At 44.2% G+C, this 24,353-nt stretch overlaps 1 protein-coding gene across 3 annotated transcripts in view; it reads left to right on the forward strand.

The window, feature by feature from the left end:
- LOC115148546 (PDZ and LIM domain protein 4) overlaps positions 1–23,771 on the forward strand; it is a 71,456-nt gene extending 47,685 nt beyond the window's left edge. For all 3 annotated transcript variants that reach the window (XM_029690518.1, XM_029690520.1, XM_029690519.1), the window contains exons 4-7: positions 10,789–11,063; positions 11,832–12,007; positions 22,495–22,648; positions 23,307–23,771. In XM_029690518.1, the coding sequence (XP_029546378.1) occupies positions 10,789–11,063; positions 11,832–12,007; positions 22,495–22,648; positions 23,307–23,511 (810 nt within the window). In that variant the 3' untranslated portion in view covers positions 23,512–23,771. The remainder of the gene's footprint in view (positions 1–10,788; positions 11,064–11,831; positions 12,008–22,494; positions 22,649–23,306) is intronic.
- Positions 23,772–24,353: the final 582 nt, after the last annotated feature.

Here is a 24,353-nt window from a genome sequence, read left to right on the forward strand (position 1 = left end):
TTGAAATAAATAACCATGGTTGTTTCCTCCTCCAGGCTTGTATAATGTAATTTAACTTGAAAGAGATTACCGGCATCTAACAATGCTGATGGTGCTCCAGACACATTAGACACCACATGTAAACTCCCTACCAGCATATGGGAGTTCTAGCTAGCAGGACGTGACACAAGGAAGTGGTGAGATGTTTCCTTGAACAAGCGGAAGATGGGAGATTCTCATACAGTTGAATGATACATTTTTGGATCTAAACCTGAACAGTTACGAAACTAAAGCTATTTGTGGCATCCTCATACTGGAAAGAGGTGAAAAACAGGAGGAAGATATTGGTTGTTTCCATAAACTTATTTTACTCATCAACAGACAAGAATATTGTAAGATTACCAAAGAAGATAATGACTCATTTTGAAATTATTATTAGAATAAATAAGGGAGAATAGGCCTGTGGTCTACAGTATGTTGAAGTAGGTCTACAGGTGGCCACAGCTAGCCACTGTATGCTATTCTGCATATTTCCTTCAAGCTAAATAAAATCACCGTTGTGTCTTTAGCGGTGGCCTTGGAAAGTATGGCGCTTTAGAATGCGGAAACGCTGGAACTCACGTCACTAAGGTTCCATTCTCAAGCCGTACTGCCAAGCTGGCAAGAGGGAGAGGATTATCCTTACTGGAATTTATGAGAGCTGACAGCGAGGGTCCATACATGACTTAAGACTGTAATTCTTTCATTGCTTGGAACTAGTTTCACTTCATAGAATCCGTTTGATACAGAATCTATTTTATGAATGGAACAAGTCCGCTGGTCTTCCAGTATACCTGTCACATAAGATCGTCTGCCTTATAAATAACATTACAGAACCCTGCCAATAGAGTCTAATTGTGACGTGCTTATAGGTTATTTTCTATAGTGATTTTATGCGCTGTTCCATAGAGGTCATACCCTACCTCTGTCAAATATGTTTAGCAGTTCAATTAAAACCTTGTTCTCTGTAAAAAAAATATATCCAATCAACACAGTGCCATTGAGAGTTCAAATTCACTGCACCACATTCATCCAGGACTTCAGATCATAAACTTGTGACCCAACTTATTTTGTTGTTTGTTTCTAGTCCTGGGTGAAGTAGTACTAATCAGACGGTAATCCCCAGAAATGTCAATCTGTATTTGGGTTGGCCCAGAGAGGTCTCTCTCTCTCTGTCAGCACGCTGTGGAGCGGATGGGGCCGTGGAGAGCAGAGAGCTAGCTAGCCCCTTGTCTGTCTGCTTGCCTCCAGCCAGCCCTGGACCCACCGTCCCCGGGCTTCTCTTAGCCCTGCACTCTGGGATAGGAACAGGGACAATAACGAGCTGGTTTGTTTGGTTAGCGGTGCAGAGCGCCATGTGAAAGTTTAATTGCCCAGGTCTGGGGATTACTGTGAGAGGGGGAGGGGGAGTTGAATCGGAGAGAGAGAGGGGAGCTGAGGGCCCAGTCAGAAGCAAACATATGGTTTCAATTAGGCTCCTCTTCCTCCTCCTCCTCCTCCTCCTCCTCCTCCTCCTCCTCCTCCTGCTCTCCTCCACCTCTCCCCCTCCTCCTTCTCCTCCTCCTGGTCTCCTCTACCTCTCCCTGACCAAATTCTGCAGTCTGTCGACTGAGGTAGCAGCAGTAAATCTCCTTCGCCCTCCCCTTCCTTTCTCAGCGCTTATTAATACGAGTAGCTTTAAGTCAGGCTGATTTCCCCAGGAGTCCTGTGGTTCTGTCTAAACGGGCCCCAGTCTAAAGGCATAACTCCAACAGAGCTCCTCCCCCCCCTGGCTAGGCACACAGGCTCAGCAGCCAGTGACCCAGAACCAAGGGCCATGCTTGGCCACCATTGTAAAGGTCAGTGAAATCTAATGACGGTCTAAATTTACGAGCAGACAGAACTGCTTCTCATAAATACTGCTTTCTCCAAGTCTTTATTTATTAGTCGTAGTCAAGGCTCAAAGAATGTGAGAGTATTTCAAAGATTATCTTCTGACAAAAATATATTTTCTTCTTCAGCAGTCTTTCCCATTTTGGAACTGTAGGTTTGATTGCGTTAGTTTGAAAAACAAGATAAGGTTACTAAGTGATTTATCTGGTGATTAGATATGATTTAACAAAGCACACACTCTATGTGGAAGGAACTCTATGTGGAAGGAGTGTCACCAGTCGCTACAGTTTCCATTAAATATATTTTATGTGTGCTGTTTTAAAATCACCACTTCAGACCGGCATAGGTACGATAAATCAGTTTAATGGGACAGTCTGCTTTCTGTGATTTATTTAATGAAAATAATGGTAGCCTCCATACATACCTAAGAGCAACTTGAAAGCACTTACAGGTCCTGAATGTTACCAAACTGGCACTTTTAAAAGCTATTCACCAGATGTACTGCCTTATAAATCTGCCATTCACTGAGAGCAAATACTGTATCTATTTGCTGCAGACACGATGCCAACAGTGCATATTATGGAAAAGTGTGCCATCTAAAGTAGTCTCAGCGTTCAACTGAGACAGAAACACGCAACAAATGTGTGCCAAGCAGGGCTGGCTTTATGGGGGAACTTTAGGGGGCCCATCCTTCCAAGTAAATATTTGAAATATGGATCAGAAATATGGACAGAAAGACGCATCAATCTCAGATCAAGCATCCGAGCGAATTGAACAGCGCCCCTCCGTCTCAGTATGTGTAGACCATGTATGTGATGATGATTGGACAAAAATAGTATGGCATGTCGTACTCTTTAGCCAGACCGCATCAGATACATGGGCTACATATACAGTAGTAAAACAGAGGGGCGATGTTTTGCTCGCTCGGATGCTTTCTTCAGTGAGATCATTTCAGCAGAGAGGAAGAGAGGAAGCGGGAGGGCTCACTCTCACTAAAATCTATCCAGAATAAGCCCAATGCATTTCTATGGGCTTTATATGCAGACCTAAGCTTGCCCGCCTGCCTTCCCGCCTTTGGGACAACGACTCCCATTGTTAGGGCAGAGACATGAGAATCTCGTCATTATATATAGATCTCTGGTTTCAGGGCAGCCACTTGCGAATTGGGAAGGAAAGTTGACATGTGCACAGAGCACTGTTCAGATCATGGCTTCCCCTAAAGTGAATTCCTGTTTTGATAAAATTATATAATTAGAATTAATTGTTTAAATAAAATCATCAAAAATACTTGGCAGACAGCATGACATAGCCACAGAGAATCATTAGCTTCTTTAATTTTTTTTTGCTGTGGATAGTTTCACAAACGCATAGGCCTATGAAGCCCGTGTGGCAATAGACCTAGCTGATTATTTGCGACTGTCAGTGAAAAGCATCTAAAATATGTGTGAAGATAATGTGTCTTGAGTATAATTTTGGCGAAGATATGCCGCAGCTCTCCAGATTTCATGCACTCAGCTCTCCAGAATGCGCTCAGTTGTCTCCCACCTATTCTTGTCCATTCATTGTTATGTTGTGTGAATTGTTTGCCCTTTGACTGTTTATTTTGATCAATTCCCCATTACATATGTCACCAGTAGGCCTATGAAGTGTACCGTTAATCTCCGTAATTTGGTTGCATATATTTCTGTTAATTGGGCTACAGTCATTTACATTCTCATTCTTGGAATGGAAACGTTGTTTGCAGAGTTCACAACCTGCTACACTTGTGAGAAACACGTTTTGGTTTATTTCATAACCATCATTTACGAGTTTTGTCAATTTTTTCATTGTCTTTTGTTTGGAGTGCTCCATGTGAGCAATGAGCATGTCTCTGGTTTCTCTGTCCTGATAATATTGAAGGAGCGTGTGCGCCTGAGCACACATAGAAGTAGCCTACCTGCCCTGTGCACAAATGTAGGAAGGTGCCCATTTGGGGATGTCTGAGTTCTGATTGTCTTAACCCTCTAGAGTCTAAGCCCTGTCTAAGTCAGGGGAGAGGGGATGGGGAGGAGGGGGGGTTCTAAATTAACATATGGAATTGTTTTAAGATGGTCATAACAAGGATCATTTAGCTATTTGATTTGGAATTTTAAGACCGCTTAACCTATAAAAAACATTGAATTTGGCTTTGCTGCTATTAGCCAATAGAATTTGTATTTATTTATTTATTAGAGATCCCCATTAGCTGCCAAGGCAGCAGCTACTCTTCATGGAGTCCAGCAAAATTAAGGCAGTTATAATTTTTTTTTAAAACATTACAATAAATTCACAACAGATTTCACAACATGTTAAATATGTGCCCTCAGGCCCCTACTCTACTACCACATATCCACAACACAAAATCCATGTGTACGCGTGTGTCTGTGCCTATGTTTATACCCATTTTTCTCTCCAGTTGGTAGTTAGTCTTGTCCCATCGCTGAAACTCCCGTACTGACTCGGGAAAGGTTAAGGTCGAGAGCCGTGCGTCCTCCAAAACACAACCGTACCAACCGTACCAAGCTGCACTGCTTCTTGAAACAATGCTTGCTTAACCCGAAAGCCAACCGCACCAATGTGTCAGAGGAAACGTACAACTGGCAATCAAAGTCAGTGTGCATGCTCCCAGCCTGCCACAAGGAGTTGCTAGAGCGTGATGGGACAAGCACATCCAGGCTAGCCAAACCTTCTCCTAACCCAGACGACGCTGGGCCAATTGTGCATTGCCTCGTGGGTCTCCCGGTCACAGCCAGCTGCGACACAGCCCTGGATTGAACCCGGGTCTGTAGTGACGCCTCTAGCACTGCGATGCAGTGTCAATACCTCTCACAAATACAAGTAGTGATGAAGTCAATCTCTCCTCCACTTTGAGCCAGGAGAGATTGACATGAATATTATTAATGTTAGCTCTCTGTGTACATCCAAGGGCCATCCATGTTGCCCCGCTCTGTGCCAATTGCAATTTCCTAGTCCCTCTTTGTGGTACCTGACCAAATGGCTGAACAGTATTCCAGGTACGACAAAACTAGGGCCTGTAGGACCTGCCTTGTTGATAGTGCTGTTAAGAATGCAGAGCAGTGCTTTATTATGGACAGACTTCTCCCCATCTTAGCTACTGTTGTATCAATATGTTTGGACCACTCCAAGCAGATTAGTCTCCTCAACTTGCTCAATTACCACATTATTCATTGCAAGATTTAGTTGAGGTTTAGGGTTTAGAGAATGATTTGTCCCAAATACAATGCTTTTAGTTTAAATATTTAGGACTAACTTATTCCTTGCCACCCATTCTGAAACTAACTTCAGCTCTTAAGTGTTGCAGTCATTTCAGTTGCTATGGTAGCTGATGTGTATGGTGTTGAGTCATCCGCATACATAGACACATTGGCTTTACTCAAAGTCAGTGGCATGTCGTTAGTAAATATTGAAAAAAAGTAAGGGGCCTAGACAGCTGCCCTGGGGAATTCCTGATTCTACCTGGATTTTGTTGAAGATGCTTCCATTAACATTAAAGAACAACCTCTGTGTTCTGTTATACAGGCAACTCTTTATCCACAATATAGTAGTGGGTGTAAAGCCATAACACGTATGTTTTTCCAAGAACAGACTATCGATAATGTCTAAAGCCTCGCTGAAGTTTAACAAAACAGTCCCCACAATCTTTGTATCATCAATTTCTCTCAGCCAATTATCAGTCATTTGTGTAAGTGCTTGTTGAATGTCCTTCCCTATAAGCGTGCTGAAAGTCTGTTGTCAATTTGTTTACTGTAAAATAGCATTGTATCTGGTCAAACTTTTTACAAAAATTTACAAAGGGTTGGTAACAGGTTGATTGGTCAGTTATTTGAGCCAGTAAAGGGGGCTTTACTATCCTTAGGTAGGGATAGTAATAACTTTTGCTTCCCTCCTGGCTTGAGGGCACACACTTTCTAGTAGGCTTAAATTGGTGATATGGCAAATAGGAGTGGCAATATCATCCTCTGTCAGTAACTTTCCATCCAAGTCGTCAGACCCCAGTGGCTTGTCATTGTTTATAAAAAACAATACTTTTTTCACCGCTTCCACACTTAATTTACGGAATTCAAAATTACGATGCTTGTCTTTCATAATTTGGTCAGATATACTTGGATGTGTAGTGTCAGCATTTGTTGCTGGCATGTCATGCCTAAGTTTGAAAAAATCATTAAAGTAGTTGGCAATATCAGTGGGTTTTGTGATGAATGAGCCATCTGATTCAATGAATGATGGAGCTGAGTTTGCCTTTTTTTCCTAAAAATGTAATTAAAGGTGCTACAAAGCTTTTTACTATCATTCTTTGTTTCATAGTGTAGTTTCTTCTTCTTTTTATTCAGTTTAGTCACATGATTTCTCAATTTGCAGTACGTTTGCCAATCGGTTGCACAGCCAGACCTATTTGCCATTTCTTTTGCCTCATTCCTCTCAACCATACAGTTTTTCAATTCCTCATCAATCCATGGGGATTTAACAGTTTATACAATCATTTTCTTAATGGGTGCATGCTTATTAGCAACTGGGATAAGCAATTTCATAAATGTGTCAAGTGCAGAGTCTGGTTGCTCCTCATTACACACCATGGCAGGTAGCCTGGTGGTTAGAGCACTGGGCCAGTAACCAACAGGTTGCTGGATCGAATCCCCGAGCTGACAAGGTAAAAATATGTCGTTCTGCCCCTGAACAAGGCAGTTAACACACTGTCCCTAGGCTGTCATTGTAAATAAGAATTTGATCTTAACTGACTTGTCTAGTTAAATAAAGGTTAAAAATATATATATTTACATCAACATAGGAAATGCTACAAAACTTATTGTATGACCTCTTATACACTATATTAGGCCCAGCTTTTGGATCTTTGGTTTTCCTATGCTACTATACTGTGATCAATATATCCGATGGATTTGGATACTGTTTTCAATCAAATTTCTGCAGAATTAGTAAAGATGTGATCAATACATGTTGATGATTTCATTGCTGTGCTGTTTGTAACTACCCTGGTAGGTTGATTGAAAACCTGAACCAGGTTGCAGGCACCAGTTAAAGTTTGAAGCTTTCTCTTGAGTGTGCAGCCTGATGAAAGCCAGTCAATATTTAAGTCACCCAGAAAATATACCTCTCTATTGATATCACATACAAGCATTTCACATATATTATCCAGATACTGACTGTCAGCACTTGGTGGTCTATAGCAGCATCCCACCAGAATGGGCTTTAGGTGAGGCAGATTAACCTGTAGCCATTTTCCTTCAACGGTATTTAACATTAGATCCTCTCTAAGCTTTACAGGAATATGGTTCTGAATATAAACAGCCACACCTCCACCTTCAGCATTTCTGTATTTTCTGTAGATCTCATAACCATGTATTGCTACCACTGTATCATCAAAGGTATTATCTAAGTGAGTTTCAGAGATTGTCAGAATATGAATGTCATCTGTTACTAGCAAATTATTGATTTCATGAACTGGTTTCATAAGCTACATATGTTAACGTGGGCAATTTGTAACACTTTTCCGGGATTCTTACTCGCTTTTCTTGCTTTACTGGGAGGCTTAGCAGAGGTAGACATGCACAGGTTATTTATGTTAGTGCAGGGTGAGCTGCACACAGTGGACTTCCTGCTATGGCACACCACCTCCGTGCTAACAGTATAACTCTGGTTCATAGGCATATGATTATGAGCTGCTCCTCATAATGTAATTCGACCCCACATGAACCATGACAGTATCAGCCCCCGGTGACTGACGCATAGCCTCGGGAAGCAACCTGTTGATATCATGAACTTTTGTCCCAGGAAAACACAAACGTACAGGTATATGCCTCACTATCGAACTCCCTATCACAATAGCCAGAATGATCTGGCCTCTGCCGTGTCTCGAAGCTGATTACGAACACCCAAGTCCCTGGCAGAAGACAGCTGGTACAGGGGCTCAAAGCGATTTGAAAGTCTTAAGTCCGGACACGGGGGAAGAAGGCAGGCGCGCCAAGAATGATTCTTCTTCTTCTTTCTGGTTCCGACACGCATCCATTTATGCTCACCTAGAGTCAAACAATGAGCAGCCATTTTCTGGTTCAAGCTAGTGGAGGAGTGCAGTAGTGGACAAGATGCCGATAATCTCATGGAATCCTTATTCCCTTCCAGGTGCTTGGTCAAATGTTTTTTCTTCTTCATGAAGAGTAATAATTATTTCTTTAGCTGCATCAAGATCAATACATTTTTCACAAATTAAGTTATCCATCGGACCTTTCACCGTGACAACAGTTCGCCGGCTGTTCCTTGCTACACACCGGCCGGCTGCATGTTAGCATTTGGTATAGCCTCTCAGAGCTGTGTCGGGAGTGAATGTAGTCTTGGGGGATACAAAACATACAGTTACAGTATGTACTGGCCAACAATTGGAGTCACACTCACACGCTGGAAGTAAGGACTTAGTTCTATAGTAGTTCTATAGAGATCGTTGTATGAGTTGAGCTCTTGGTAGCCTCGCTCGGCTGTTGGTATCCAGGTACTAAAGTGTCCGGGGTGAAAAAGTTGAATGAAAAAAGTTGAGCGTGGAAAAAACTAAGACATTGGTAAATGTGTTAAATGAAGAGTTTTGATTAAACAGTAAAAAACTAAATTAGGCAGGTAGCCAAGTCACAACAAACAGCACAGCAGCACAATAACGCCGAGGTGTGACGTTTTCCCACGTGAGACAGTAAGCTCTATAACATACATCGTCAGTCCAACAGAAACGCTTGGAACAACAGATAGTAATTTTTGGGGCTCCTGAGGCTTCTGGGTGTCCTAGAGCAAAACAGAGAATGACATTGTGTTCGTAAGAGTCTCAACCTTCAATAGAATGGTCATAATACTTTGTAGCCCAAACCATTGGACGCTACAGGCAGAAGTTAGCAGAAGAGGCTGTACCGGCTTTAGACAAGTCTTGTGAGGCTTGTGGGCATCCTAGAACAAAACGGAGAACGCCATCGTGTTCATAAGAGTCTCATATTTCAATAGAGTGTCCATAAAACTTTGTAGACTGTTCGGACGCTACAGGTGTGTTTGTGAGAAGATAGATTTGCGGGGCCCCGAAATTGTAAGCTAAGCTTTAACTCACTACTTCCACAACTAATAAGCTGAGCTTCGCACAGTAAGTCAACAAAGTCAGTTTTTTTTACATCCAGTGTGTATGATAATAGTTCCTTACAGTATTTGAAAAATCTTTCCAACACTTTCCTGGCCTCGATAATCACCAAGCCTCGGTGTGAAAGACCAAAATATCATGATCTGATGATCATATACGTATGTCCAGTCGAAAAGTCATAAATAGAGGGCCCTGAATATAGGGCCCTGAATATAGGGCCCAGAATACAGTTCCATTTCTTTAGCCGCCAATGGATCATGGTTTATCAATGTGTCCATATGGCAGAGGCTGGTGCTCTCACATTAGTTTAAGTTTTACTTTTAAATTTTTATCATTTTAATTCAGATTTTTATGATTAACCACTTGACAAGGATTTAGAAAAATGTAAAAGTTGTTATTGAAATGAAAATGCACATGTGAAAACCATAATTGGCACGCAGATCGGTAGAAATTGTAGTATAAGTTGTAAGCTTTCCCAAACTTGAAACCCTGCCTATGGTATTTAAAAAATGTGTGCACAAGCGAGCACATGCACACATAGGAAGTCCAGTGAAAAAAACATGCCCCCCTATGGAAATCAAATAGCCGTCCAACTGATTCGTTTTGGCGCCGGCCCTTGTGCCAAGGATTTGAAGCCGGCTTTTCTCTCTACCTCTCCCTAGCTCCATCTGTTTATGTGAAAACAACCACTCTACTGTAAATAGGCAACATCAAAACTTTTGTGTTCATTTGCCGTGCTTGATACAGTAAATCATCACTGATGTAATCTGCACTCACTCTCATTAGGGTATGGTATAGCCAAAGTGTTTGCCAAGCCTTTCAGCAGTCCTCTCACTCTTCCTCTTGGTGATCTCGGGGCTCTGTGGCTTCTATTGTAACTATTTGAAGGAGGCGCTGGAATCCATCCACACGTCATAAAAAGGCCAAGTTTACTGTCGCTGCAGGAACACTTGGTAATACAATACACTCAAATGTTTGCTCTGCCTCTCTTTTACTGTTGTTGCCGAGAGGGGAGGCGGCTTGGAGGTATGGACCAAGCCCAGGGTTGGCGACACAGCTTGGGGTAGGGATGTGGGGTGTGGGATCGAGGGCCAAGCAGAGTGGTGATTAGAGATGGCCCAGGCATGGGTGGTCTGGGCCAGGGAACAAAGACCAGGCCACATCTCCTGCCTGCCTGCCTGGAGAGCCTGTGAACCTCCGCTTCCTGGGGCCAACCACTCAAACTAACCCACCACCCAATGTGAACACACAGGTTAATCAACAGGCTAGCTGTGAGGAATGACAACTTTGTCTCCAGTACTCTTATTGCACAATTGTTAAACAAGTCACTCCAGTTTAGATTACATATTTACAGAGGATCTAGATTGTATGCAGCCCACAACATCCTTTAAGTCACTTTATTTTGGATGACAGTCATACCACTAAAACCAGCCATTAGGAAAGTGATGACGTAAACAAAATATTGCAACCGATCCTTATCTGTGGCTTGGCTGGATAGATGAACACGCATGTCACACGCAATATACTGTCGATTATCAGTGTAGTTCGTGGAAGTCTGTATCTGCAGTTAATATTTGGTTACGTCGTTGGATAGTTGACGCAGGTCCATGCCAAATGTTTTTGCCTCTGTGCAAACAGTCACCTTAATGTTGCCATGTATAGACTATGACAACGACATAGAAGTGCATTGGGAATAACCATACTTTTCTTAATGACTCCTCTGCTCTTTCCTTCTCTAGAATTTCCGACCCATTAGCACTGGACCAATGACCAGTGGTTACACCAGTGGTTACAGCAGCAGCTACAGCAGGGGGAACAATAGCAGCGGTTACAGCCGAAAACCCGCCTACACTCCCGAGCTGCCGCACCTCAACAACGGCACCACCAAGCAGTCCAACAATGCGCAGTACAACAGCCCAACCAGCCTGTACGCACACAACAACGGCAGCAACGGAGACAGAGACAGGGTCTTGCCAAAACAAATGGGCGGCCTGAGCCTGAGTTCCCCTCACAGGTAAGGCATGTGGAGTGGAAAATCCATTTGTTATCGCATGGCCTCTCGGATGTGTGATAAATGTGTGTGTTCTCCTAGGCTACAACCTACAGCGCCCAGAGATGTCCTCTGGGCCCTGCTGTTTGTGCTGACTGCACACGTTTCCCCCTCCCAGGGCCTCACAGTGAAGTTTACCTTGTAGGGTCCCTCCGGAGTGGAGGAAAACCAAGTGCACTGTATCTTGACAGGATCAGAAAATATAGATCAGCCGTGCTGATATTCACAGAGCAGTGCTAAATGTTATGCACTATTGGCCTAATGGAGCTTGAGGATTCTCTCTGGTGGGTTTTGTGGAAAGACTGTGAACATCAAATGGGGTCTATCTCCTGTTTGGACTAGGAATACCAAGGTGGAATGGATGAACCTGCAGCATAGTTTACTTCAATGGAAAAAAGGACCTTTACAGTAATTTCAAGATATTCTGGTAGATACACCATGTCAATGTGAATATGTCAATGTGAGGACCACATTGGAAATAAGAGTTGTATCATGTTTTCATGTGTTGTACTCTAGATTTCAGTTGAATGCATTCAGTTGTACAACTGACTAGGTATCCCTTTTTCCTTCTTTAAACTGCATTTATTTTACCCCCAAAATAAGTCACAGCATTCACAAATTAAATCGATGAACAGTGCAACAGTTAGTGGAGACATTTCAGTCACAGAAGCTGTTGGTCACACTGAATTCAAACTGAAAACAACTATATTTGTTTGTCTTCGTCTCTTTCAGCCCTGAGCCTCCGATGCGTTCTCCTATGGGCCGTAATGGAAACGGTCATAGTTTCGAAGTCACCACAGAGTCAGACGTGTACAAGATGCTGCAGGACCCAGAGGAGCCAGTCTCTGCACCCAAACAATCCGGCTCCTTCAAATACCTACAAGGCATATTGGAGGCAGAGGATGGAGGTACCCTTATTTGTTGCTCTATTTGAGTCTCCATTCACCCTACAGTTTACCTAAACAACATGCTTGTTTCTGTATGTTAGATGTATGTTTGTATATTTGAGATAAATAGTTTTCTTCTGCAAGTGGAGCGTGTGATCTTTTCCAGCCACATGACTATGTGCACTGTAGCACGTGTTGTCCCTAAGAGGAGAGGGAGCGTTGGCATAGTTTTCCTTTTATAGGCCGAGAGAGCTGAAAGTCAAATGATAAAGGGGGGGGAAGAAAGTTTACTGCAACACAGCCTTATGAAAGACAATAAACAGAGAAATGACTTCCTGGTGTTTCTTTCAAACTTTTTTCACAGTTTTCCTTAGAAGTAATGCGTTGTGTTTTCGTCAGTGTCGTGGCTAGATCTCACCTCTTCAAGGAGAACCCAAACAGACAGGCTTATCCCCAGGAACAAGTCATGCTGTCTATTGGAGATCATTGAGATGGTTTTGTGTCAACACCAGTCCCATGTTATTCTTTGAATTTGGTGCTAATCACTTGCAGGTGTGAAAAGGGATTAAGGAAGAGCGAAAAGTCAATAATGGTTTTAACAGAATTAGATTAATCGGCACCAATTCGCCTCCTGCACAGTGGTTCTTTTTTTCACGACCGCAAAAGGCGTCATTGACACTGGGTTTAAGCTTCTGGTGCGATGCTTACGCACCTTGGGGCTTATACAAGACTCGCCCTAAAGCTCTGTCTGCTTGTTTCTGGTTGTTGCTCTCTGTCTGTGGGAATGCTTACATTATCTTCTGCTGAAGGAGTTTTTTGCTTTGACATTTAGACGGAGAGGGGCATTTGACTGCATGTGATATTATCATCCTCATCCTTTAAAAGGAATACGCTCTTGTTTTGAAAATGTCGGCATCCCTGGGATTTCAATGGAGCGCAAACATGAGGCGCTGTTATGATATAGCCCCACAGGCTCTGATTTGACCATCTGTGGTGTCATACAGTGCGGAGGGTGAAAACAAGAGGAGAGGAGACGTTTGCATGACGAGATTCTCACCTTAGTATTACACTGAACTCACCAGCTAATCACCAATCACTGAAGAATCCACCACTTATAGTGGTCAAAGATACTGTATACAGTGACGGAAAAAATTATTTGATCCCCTGCTGATTTTGTACGTTTGCCCACTGACAAAGAAATGATCAGTCTACAATTTTAATGGTAGGTTTATTTGAACAGTGAGAGACAGAAAAACAAAACAAAAATCCAGAAAAACGCATGTCAAAAATGTTATAAATTGATTTGCATTTTAATGAGGGAAATAAGTATTTGACCCCCTCTCAATCAGAAAGATTTCTGGCTCCCAGGTGTCTTTTATACAGGTAACGAGCTGAGATTAGGAGCACACTCTTAAAGGGAGTGCTCCTAATCTCAGTTTGTTACCTGTATAAAAGACAACTGTCCACAGAAGCAATCAATCAATCAGATTTCAAACTCTCCGCCATGGCCAAGACCAAAGAGCTCTCCAAGGATGTCAGAGACAAGATTGTAGACCTACACAAGGTTGGAATGGGCTACAAGACCATCGCCAAGCAGCTTGGTGAGAAGGTGACAACAGTTGGTGCGATTATTCACAAATGGAAGAAACACAAACGAACTGTCAATCTCCCTCGGCCTGGGGCTCCATGCAAGATGTCACCTCGTGGAGTTGCAATGATCATGAGAACGGTGAGGAATCAGCCCAGAACTACACGGGAGGATCTTGTCAATGATGTCAAGGCAGCTGGGACCATAGTCACCAAGAAAACAGTTGGTAACACACTATGCCGTGAAGGACTGAAATCCTGCAGCGCCCGCAAGGTCCCCCTGCTCAAGAATACATATACATGCCCATCTGAAGTTTGCCAATGAACATCTGAATGATTCAGAGGACAACTGGGTGAAAGTGTTGTGGTCAGATGAGACCAAAATGGAGCTCTTTGGCATCAACTCAACTCGCCGTGTTTGGAGGAGGAGGAATGCTGCCTATGACCCCAAGGACACCATCTACACCGTCAAACATGGAGGTGGAAACATTATGCTATGGGGGTGTTTTTCTGCTAAGGGGACAGGACACAGACAGCATGACAATGACCCAAAACACACAGCCAAGGCAAGAAAGGAGTGGCTCAAGAAGAAGCACATTAAGGTCCTGGAGTGGCCTAGCCAGTCTCCAGACCTTAATCCCATAGAAAATCTGTGGAGGGAGCTGAAGGTTCGAGTTGCCAAACGTCAGCCTCGAAACTTGAATGACTTGGAGAAGATCTGCAAAGAGGAGTGTGACAAAATCCCTCCTGAGATGTGTGCAAACCTGGTGGCCAACTACAAGAAACGTCTGACCTCTGTGATTGCCAACAAGGGTTTTGCCACCAAGTACTAAGGAGGGAGGTCTGCGCCCGTGTATTGACTACCGAGGCCTGAATCAGATCACGGTGAGGTACAGTTACCCGCTACCTCTTATCGCCACGGCGATTGAGTCAATGCACTGGGTGCACTTCTTCACCAAACTAGATCTCAGGAGTGCTTACAACCTGGTGCGTATCCGGGAGGGAGACAAGTGGAAGACGGCATTCAGTATGACCTCAGGGCATTATGAGTACCTCGTCATGCCGTACGGGTTGATGAATGCTCCATCAGTCTTCCAAGCCTTTGTAGACGAGATTTTCAGGGACCTGCACGGGCAGGGTGTAGTGGTGTATATTGATGATATTCTGATATACTCCACTACACGCGCCGAGCATGTGTCCCTGGTGAGCAAGGTGCTTGGTCGACTGTTGGAGCATGACCTGTACGTCAAGGCTGAGAAATGCCTGTTCTTCCAACAGTCCGTCTCCTTAATAGGGTACCGCATTTCCACCTCGGGGGTGGAGATGGAGAGTGACTGCATTTCAGCCGTGCATAATTGGCCGACTCCCACCATGGTAAAGGAAGTGCAGCGGTTCCTAGGGTTTGCCAATTACTACCGGAGGTTTATCCGGGGTTTTGGTCAGGTAGCGGCTCCCATTACCTCACTGCTGAAGGGGGGCCCGGTACGTTTGCAGTGGTCGGCTGAGGCGGACAGGGCTTTTGGTCACCTGAGGGCTCTGTTTACCCCGTGCTGGCCATTCCGGATCCCTCCTTGGCGTTCATAGTGGAGGTGGACGCGTCCGAGGCTGGGATAGGAGCCGTGCTCTCTCAGCCCAGCCCGACGGAGCGAAACTATGAGGTGGAGGACCGGGAACTGTTGGCTGTCGTCAAGGCTCTAAAGGCTCTCACTCCGCCACTCCTCCACTAACCTCTCCCCCTTCCAGTGCGTACTGGGGTACCAGCCAGTTCTGGCGCCTTGGCATCAGAGTCAGATCGAGGCTCTTGCGGTGGACGACTGGTTCAGGCACGTGGAGGGGACATGGGACGCCACCGATGTTTACCTCCAGCGGGCCATGCTGCACCAGAAAGCCAGCGCAGACCGTCACCGCAGTGAGGCCCCGGTGTTTGCACTGGGGGACTGGGTCTGGCTCTCGACCCGGAACCTGCCCCTCCGCCTGCCCTGCCGGTTGCTGGGTCCGCGGTTTGTGAGGCTATTTAAAGTCCTGAGGAGAGTGAACAAGGTTTGTTAAAGGTTACAGCTTCCCCCTGATTACCGTATTAACCCCTCGTTCCATGTGTCTCTTCTCAAGCCGGTGGTGGTTGGCCCGCTCCAGGAGTCTGAGGTGCGGGAGGTTCCTCCGCCCCCTCTGGACATTGAGGGGGCCCCGACGTATTCCGTTCGCTATATCCTGGATTCGAGGCATCGGGCGAGGGGCCTTCAGTACCTCGTGGAGTGGGAGGGTTACGGTCCAGAGGAGAGGTGCTTGGTGAGGATGTGTTGGACTCTTCAATGCTGCGGGAGTTCCACCGTCTCCGTCCGGATCGCCCTGCGCCTTGCCCTCCGGGTCGTCCCCGAGGCAGGCGTCGGCGCGCTGCTGGAGCCACGCGTCAAGGGGGGGTACTGTCACGACTTCTTCCGAAGTCGGGTCCTCTCCTTGTTCGGGCGGTGCTCCGGTCTTCTAGCCATCATCGATCCACTTTTCATTTTCCATGTGTTTTGTCTTGTTTTTTCTCACACCTTGTTTCAATTCCCTCAATCACTTGTTGTGTATTTAACCCTCTGTTCCCCCCATATCTACCCATATCTTGTTATTTTTATGCCGTTGGTTTTGCGATTTATCTGCTCCGGCTATTACCAAGTTCTTCTCTCCTGAGTCTGACTTCCCTGCCACCGGTAACGCACACCTTACATGTCAGTAGTCTTTATGAAAAAAGCTAGTTTAGCCTACTCAAATACCCGGCTCAAAAAGAGAAGGATGCTATGTTTAGCTAGCTGGCTATGGCTATCCAACACTGGAACTCTTCCAAGCCAAGGTAAGCTTTTGGTTTTATAAATTTATTGCCACCAGGGGCCCTCCGGTGTAACTGCTAAAGTGTTTGCTGCTGACTGTACACTGTACAGCATGATTATAGTGTTTTTACTAATGCATTAGTTCTAATAGGTATGTTGACTATGACGTTAATATGGTGACAACAATGTAAGCTGTGTGTAGTGGTTACCGATTATGTTATGAAGGTTTGGCTTGGAAAAGTTTTCTCACCTGGTCACAGACAGCTGATGTGTTGTGCACAAATCAATTTGTATTTGTCACATGTGCAAAATACAACAGGTGTAGACCGTACTGTGAGATGCTTACTTACAAGCCCTTAACCAACAACAAAATAAGAGATAAGGAAATATTTAGTAAATAAATGAAAGTAAAAAACGTACACAATAAAAATACAAGGTTATATACTGTGGGTACCGGTGCCGAGTCAATGTGCGGGGGTATAGGTTAGTCAAGGTAATTTAAGTTATATGTTCAGGTAGGTAGAGCTAAACTGACTATGCATCAATAATAAACATTGAGTAGCAGCAGTGTACAAATTAAAGGGGGGGACGTCAATGCAAATATTCCGGTTAGCCATTTGATTAATTGTTCAGCAGTCTTATGGCTTGAGGGTAGGAGCTGTTAAGGAGCCTTTTGGACCTAGACTTGGTGCTCCGGTACCACTTGCCGTATGGTAGCAGAGAACAGTCTAGGACTTGGGTGGCGGGAGTCATTGACAATTTTTTGGGCCTTCCCCTGACACCGCCTCGTATAGAGGTCCTGGATGGCAGGAAGCTTGGCCCCAGTGATGTACTGGGCCACACGCACTACCCTCTGTAGTGTCTTATGGTTTGATGCCGAGCATTTGTCATACCAGGCAGTGAAGCAACCAGTCAGGATGCTCTCGATGGTGCAACTGTAGAACTTTTTGAGGATCTGGGGACCTCAGTTCTTTTCAGTCTCTTGAGGGGGAATAGGCCTTGTCATGCCCTCTTCATGACTGTCTTGGTGTGTTAGGACCATGACAGTTTGTTGGTGATGTGGACACCAAGGAACTTAAAGCTCCTGACCTGCTCCACAACAGTGCCGTTGATGTGAATGGGGGTGTGTTTGGCCGTCCACTTCCTGTAGTCCATGATCGGCTCCTTTGTCTTGCTCACATTGATGGAGAGGTTGTTGTCCTGGCACCACACTGTGACCTAATCTCATCGTTGTCGGTGATCAGGCCTACCACCGTTGTGTCTTCAGCAAACTTAATGATGGTGCTAGAGTCGTGCTTGGCCACGCAGTTGTGGGTGAACAGGGAGTACAGGGGGGAACTAAGCACACACCCCTGAGGGGCACACATGTAGAGGAACTGCATGGCAGATGTGTTGTTGCCTACCCTTACCACCTGGGGGCGGACCGTCAGGAAGTCCAGGTTGCAGTTGCGGAGGGAGGTGTTTAGTACCAGGGTCTTTAGCTCAGTGATGAGCTTTGTGGGCACTATGGTGTTGAACGCTGAGCTGTAGTCAATGGACAGCATTCTCACGTAGGTATTCCTTTTGTCCATGTGGGAAAGGGCAGTGTGGAGTGCAATTGAGATTGCATCGTCTGTGGATCTATTGGGGCGGTATGTGAATTGGATCTAGGGTTTCCAGGATAATGGTGTTGATGTGAGCCATGACCAGCCTTTCAAAGCACTTCATGGCTATAGAAGTGAGTACTATGGGGCGGTAGTCATTTAGGCAGGTTACCTTGGCGTTCTTGGGCACAGGCACTATAGTGGTCTGCCTGAAACATGTAGGTATTACAGAGTCGGTCAGGGAGAGGTTGAAAATGTCAGTGAAGACACTTGCCTGTTGGTCCACGGATGCTCTGAGTACGCGTCCTGGTAATATGTCTTGCCCTGCGGCCTAGTGAATGTTGACCTGTTTAAAGGTCTTACTCACATCTGCTACGGAGAGCATGATCACACAGTCATCTGGAACAGCTGGTGCTCTCATGCATGCATCAGTGTTGCTTGCCTCAAAGCAAGCATAAAAGCAATTAACCCGTCTGGTAGGCTCGCGTCACTGGGAAGCTTGCGGCTGGGATTCCCTTTGTAGGCCGTAATAGTTTGCAAGCCCTATAACACCCGACGAGGGTCGGAGCCGGTTTAGTAGGATTCAATCTTAGTTCTGTATACAGTCGAAGTCAGAAGTTTTCATCTACACCTAGGTTGGAGTCATTAAATCTCTTTTTTAACCACTCCACAAATTTCTTGTTAACAAACTATAGTTTGTCGGTTAGAACATCTACATTGTGCATGACAAGTAATTTTTCCAACAATTGTTTACAGACTGATTATTTCCCTTATAATTCACTGTATCAGAATTCCAGTGGGTCAGAAGTTTACATACTAAGTTGACTGTGCCTTTAAACAGCTTGGAAAACTCCAGAAAATGATGTCATGGCTTTAGAAGCTTCTGAAAGGCTAATTGACATAATTTGAGTCAATTAGAGGTGTATCTGTGGATGTATTTCAAGGCCTACCTACTCAGTGCATCTTTGCTTGACATCATGGGAAAATCAAAAGAAATCAGCCAAGACCTCAGAAATACAATTGTAGACCTCCACAATCTGGTTCATCCTTGGGAGCAATTTCCAAATGCCTGAAGGTACCACGTTCATCTGTACAAACAATAGTACGCAAGTATAAACACCATGGGACCACGCAGCCGTCATACCACTCAGGTAGGAGACGCGTTCTGTGAATGTACTTTGGTGCGAAAAGTGCAAATCAATCCCAGAAAACAGCAAAGGACGTTGTGAAGATGCTGGAGGAAACGGGTACAAAAGTATCTATATCCACAGTAAAACGAGTCCTATATCGACATAACTGGAAAGGCCGCTCAGCAAGGAAGAAGCCACTGCTCCAAAACTGCCATAAAAAAGACAGACTATGGTTTGCAACTGCACATGGGGACAAAGATTGCACTTTTTGGTCTGGTCTGATGAAACAAAAATAGAACTGTTTGGCCATAATAAAGGGGGATGCTTGCAAGCCGAAGAACACCATCCCAACCGTGAAGCACGGGGTTGGCAGCATCATGTTGTGGGGGTGCTTTGCTGCAGGAGGGACTGGTGCACTTCACAAAATAGATAGCATCATGAGGGTGGAAAATTATGTGGATATATTGAAGCAACTTCAAGACATCAGTCAGGAAGTTAAAGCTTGGTCGCAAATGGGTCTTCCAAATGGACAATGACCCCAAGCATACTTCCAAAGTTGTGGCAAAAGGGCTTAAGGACAACAAAGTCAAGGTATTGGAGTGGCCATCACAAAGTCCTGACCTCAATCCTATAGAACATTTGTGTGGGCAGAACTGAAAAAGCGTGCGAGCAAGGAGATCTACAAACCTGACTCAATTACACCAGCTCTGTCAGGAGGAATTGTCCAAAAGTAACCCAATTTATTGTGCGAAGCTTGTGGAAGGCTACCCAAAATGTTTGACCCAGGTTAAACAATTTAAAGGCAATGCTACCGAATACTAATTGAGTGTATGTAAACTTCTGACCCACTGGGAATGTGATGAAAGAAATAAAAGCTGAAATAAATCATTCTCTCTGCTATTATTCTGACAATTCACATTCTTAAAACTTCATGTGGATCAGTGGGATGCTAGCGTCTCATTTCGACAACGTCCGGTGAAATTGCAGAGCGCCAAATTCAAATTAAATTACTATGAATATTTAACTTTCACGAAATCACAAGTGCAATACATCAAAATAAAGCTTAACTTGTGGTTAATGCAGCCAACGTGTCAGATTTCAAAAGGCTTTACGGCGAAAGCAAACCATGCGATTATCTGAGGACAGCGCTCAGCACACAAAACATTACAAGCAGTTAGCAGCCAAGTAGATCACGAAAGTCAGAAATAGCAATAAAATGAATCACTTACCTTTGATGATCTTCGTATGGTTGCACTCACAAGACTCCCAGTTACACAATAAATGTTCATTTTGTTCGATAAAGTTCATTTTTATATCCAAAAAGCTCCATTTTGTTGGCGCATTTTGTTCAGTAATCCAATGGCTCAAATGCAGTCACAGCGGGCAGACTAAAATTACAAATAGTATCCGTAAAGTTCGTAGAAACATGTCAAAGATGTTTATAATCAATCCTCAGGTTGTTTTTAGCCTAAATAATCAATAATATTTCTACCAGACAATAGCGTCGTCAATATAAAAGAAAAACAAAAAAAGTGCGCTCTCGGTCGCGTGCAGTTACCAGCTCTGGGGACATCCCAGGGTCCACTCACTCAATGTGGTCATTCTCCCTAATTTTTCAGAATAAAAGCCTGAAACAATGTCTAAAGAATGTTCACAACTAGTGGAAGCCATAGGGAACAGAATTTAGGCCCTATCCCTTTAAATGGTGGATAGGCTTTCATTGGAAAAACAGCCATTTCAAAATAATGGCACTTCCTGGATGGATTTTCCTCAGGTTTTCACCTGCCATATCAGTTCTGTTATACTCACAGACATTATTTTAACAGTTCTGGGAACTTTAGAGTGTTTTCTATCCAAATCTACCAATTATATGCATATCCTAGCTTCTGGGCCTGAGTAGAAGGTAGTTTTCTTTGGGCACGCTTTTCATCCAAAATTCCAAATGCTGCCCCCTATCCTAAAAAAGTTAAAATATAGTGGTGATCCTAACTGACCTATGACAGGGACTTTTTACAATGATTAAATGTCAGGGATTGTGAAAATCTGATTTTAAATGTATTTGCCTAAGGTGTATGTAAACTTCTGACTTCAACTGTATTCCCATAGTAATTTGTTATGGATCCATAACTAAATCAACATCTTCATTTTGAAAGAGTATTTTTTATCATTATTTTATTAATGAAATGTAGTTGCGAAGTAACTAAAAAGTACTAAGTAAAGTTGCTAATGCTAAAGTTGTCCATGATGAGATTCAAACATGCAACCTTTGGGTTGCTAGACATTTGCGTCTACCCATCCCCCCGACCAACCACCCTACTTCCATTTTTGCCTTAAGTAAGCATCTGTCTTATGTAACCATACCAAATATAACATATACTAATTTGAGTGTCCCGGATTTACATTTACTATGTTACGTCTAGGCTATGAGGCCAGGCTGAATACAGCAATTATTACAGTAAAAATAGACCCCATTATTACTCCAACCTTTTAAACGGTCACATCATTAGTGTTTAAGTGTTGGAGTGATGTAAACTTCTCTGTGCCAGGTAGTTCACCAGTGTGATGGGTAGGCCATGCCAGAGCCAGAGGCAGTGGCGTGCTGGGTCAATGGGGCCTGCTGGCACCTCATCACTCCCGTGGTTCAGGGATAGTGTGATTGTGACACTCTGGTGTGATGAGAATGTGAAATATTTGCTCTGCCAGGCAGCTGCCTCTCTCTCCTCTCCTAATTGATGTGTTCCTGCTGTGTGCCAGGATCTCACATCAGCCCTGGTATCCCTGAAATGTGAATGGAGGGAGATAGATAGGGAGTGAGAGGTAGATATAGGGAAAGGAAGATAGAGGTATGGGGAGGGGGAGCAATACTGTAGGTAATACAGTACAGAGAGAGAGAGGGGAGGGTATGGTAGAGTGAGAGAAAGAGGTAGAGAGGCTGACAGCGTGTGAGCACCACCCTGGCCCTCTGCCTGTACCCCTGCCATGCCCTCTGAGGTTAACACACCAGTGAAGGGAGTGCTTACTGAGGAGTGATGTCTGTTGTGGACAGTAGCTGACCTTGGTGCGTCCCTGAGCCAAGTGTGAACACCATTCATTCTTCCATCTCCATGCTTTCACCCATGGCTGACTGCTGCCTTTCTAGCTCTCATATACTGGTATAGGGTGAAGTTGCCCCTAAATCTTGGGTCAGTTTAGCATTTTGTCCAACTGATATCGTAGATTAGGATTGGGGGACAGGAAGCTGATCCTAGATCTGTACCTAGAGGAAACATCTCCCCGTTGTAAATTGATTTACAATATCTAAACGTGCCTTAACTGCGCTATATAAGTTGAATAAATAATAATGCTAATTCAAAACATTTTTTTAACTGAGGTGTTATTTTGTGTGTCTATGTCCACAGGTGTGTCCCCCACTGACATGTCTGGAGTGAGAGGCCTTAGGTCCCCGGACCGATCCCCAGTCCCTAAACTGGGCAGCCCCATCCCCGGCCACATGGGCCCCATGCCCGGCCTACAGAAACTCCCCCAGTGCACGCGCTGTGGCAACGGCATAGTGTAAGTCATAAAAAACAGAGATGACGCTGCACACTAGGAGTGTGTCACAAATAGCACCGTAGTCCCTATAAAATGCACTACTTTTGACCATAGACCACAGGGGATAGGGTGCCATTTGGGATGCTATCTAGTCCTGCTCCAACAGGCCCAAGCTAATAACAGAGAGGGAAAATGATCTCCGTATAACACTTTGAATGAATAAACCTCTGTGCCACGCCCTCCTCCTCAGGAACCCAGAGATGCCAGTAATCCCCACACTGTTAAAGCACCATGGGTAAACAGCGATGTCATTTGAACAAGAGACTGTTGTGGAGGCTTAGTACCATGGATCTGTTATATAGACTGTTTACACAGGTGTTTTTAGGCAGGGCACTAAAGCATTTACCTACTGTTATAGGCAGTAGTGGTTAGGATAAAGGCCCGGATACAGGGGATATTCAAATTCAACCAATGACTTCTGGCTGTTGTGAAGCTATGTAATCCTTATTGGTAATGCAAATACCCAGGTCCATGAATAGAATACTGGTCACTTGAATGCACAGTGACATAGTTAAATAAGAAAATGAATGCAAATCAAATAGCTCTTTATTTATATAACCTTGAAAACCCCTTATCTTTGACATGACACTAACAACCTGGTTATGTTCTGTCCGTATAGGGGAACCATCGTGAAGGCCAGAGACAAACTGTACCACACAGAGTGCTTCATGTGTGATGACTGCGGCATGAACCTCAAGCAGAGGGGCTACTTCTTCATCGAGGAGAACTTGTACTGTGAGACCCACGCCATGGCCCGCGTACAGCCTCCCGAGGGATATGACGTGGTCGCCGTCTACCCCAACTCCAAGGTTGAACTGGTCTGAACTTGTCTGACTCTCACACAGCCCCCCTCAGACATGTGCCTGCAGTCTTATCCACAGCTTCCAGCCTGTATAAATGTGTTCCATTTCCAATACACTACATGTCCAAGCTGTTGCCAGGAAATATCCGTTTAGAGTTGGATACTAGAGAGTGAGAAAATTGATGTTCCAAAGGTTTTAAGTCTCTCTTTAATTCTTTCACACTATTTCGGACGGATTAACATTTTTACACCTGCTGAGTAAAAAAAAAACTGTTTTATTCAACCTATTTTACTCAAATTGCGGGCTTTTCTTTGTGTCAATAGCACTTTTAGATGATGGTGAAACATAAGCAATATTCAACCGAATGACCTCTCACATCTTGGGATGGTTTTCTATTTTTAACTCTGCCGACTACAATACAGTTAGTGGAATGGAATAGGGTCAAGCACCTGACTGAGAATGGAATTCACCTTTCACTGCTTCTCATACTGTTACTGCTACAATTAAAGAACCCCAGCTTTTTTACATCTGTTGAAGTGCAATCCAGTGCCACACGAGAAAGCCTTTTGTCTCTCCACTGTAGCAGCTTTTAAAAAGCTGTGGCGAGCAAAGACGCAGGACAAGGGCATGGAAAATATTGAAATCCAACCCGTGAATCTAGAAACACATGGGAATAATATACATTTATTTCTTGTTTGATTTTAACATATATCTAGTCACAGCCAGGTCCACTGAATGAATCACACTTCTACATTTCCAGGGAGGGAGGGAGGGAGGGAGGGAGGGAGGGAGGGAGGGAGGGGATTTATAGTACCAGTTAAACGTTTGGACACACCTACTAATTCCAGGGTTTTCTTTATTTT

This window comes from Salmo trutta, chromosome 15 (assembly GCF_901001165.1).
Source record: "Salmo trutta chromosome 15, fSalTru1.1, whole genome shotgun sequence".
NCBI lineage: Eukaryota > Metazoa > Chordata > Actinopteri > Salmoniformes > Salmonidae > Salmo > Salmo trutta.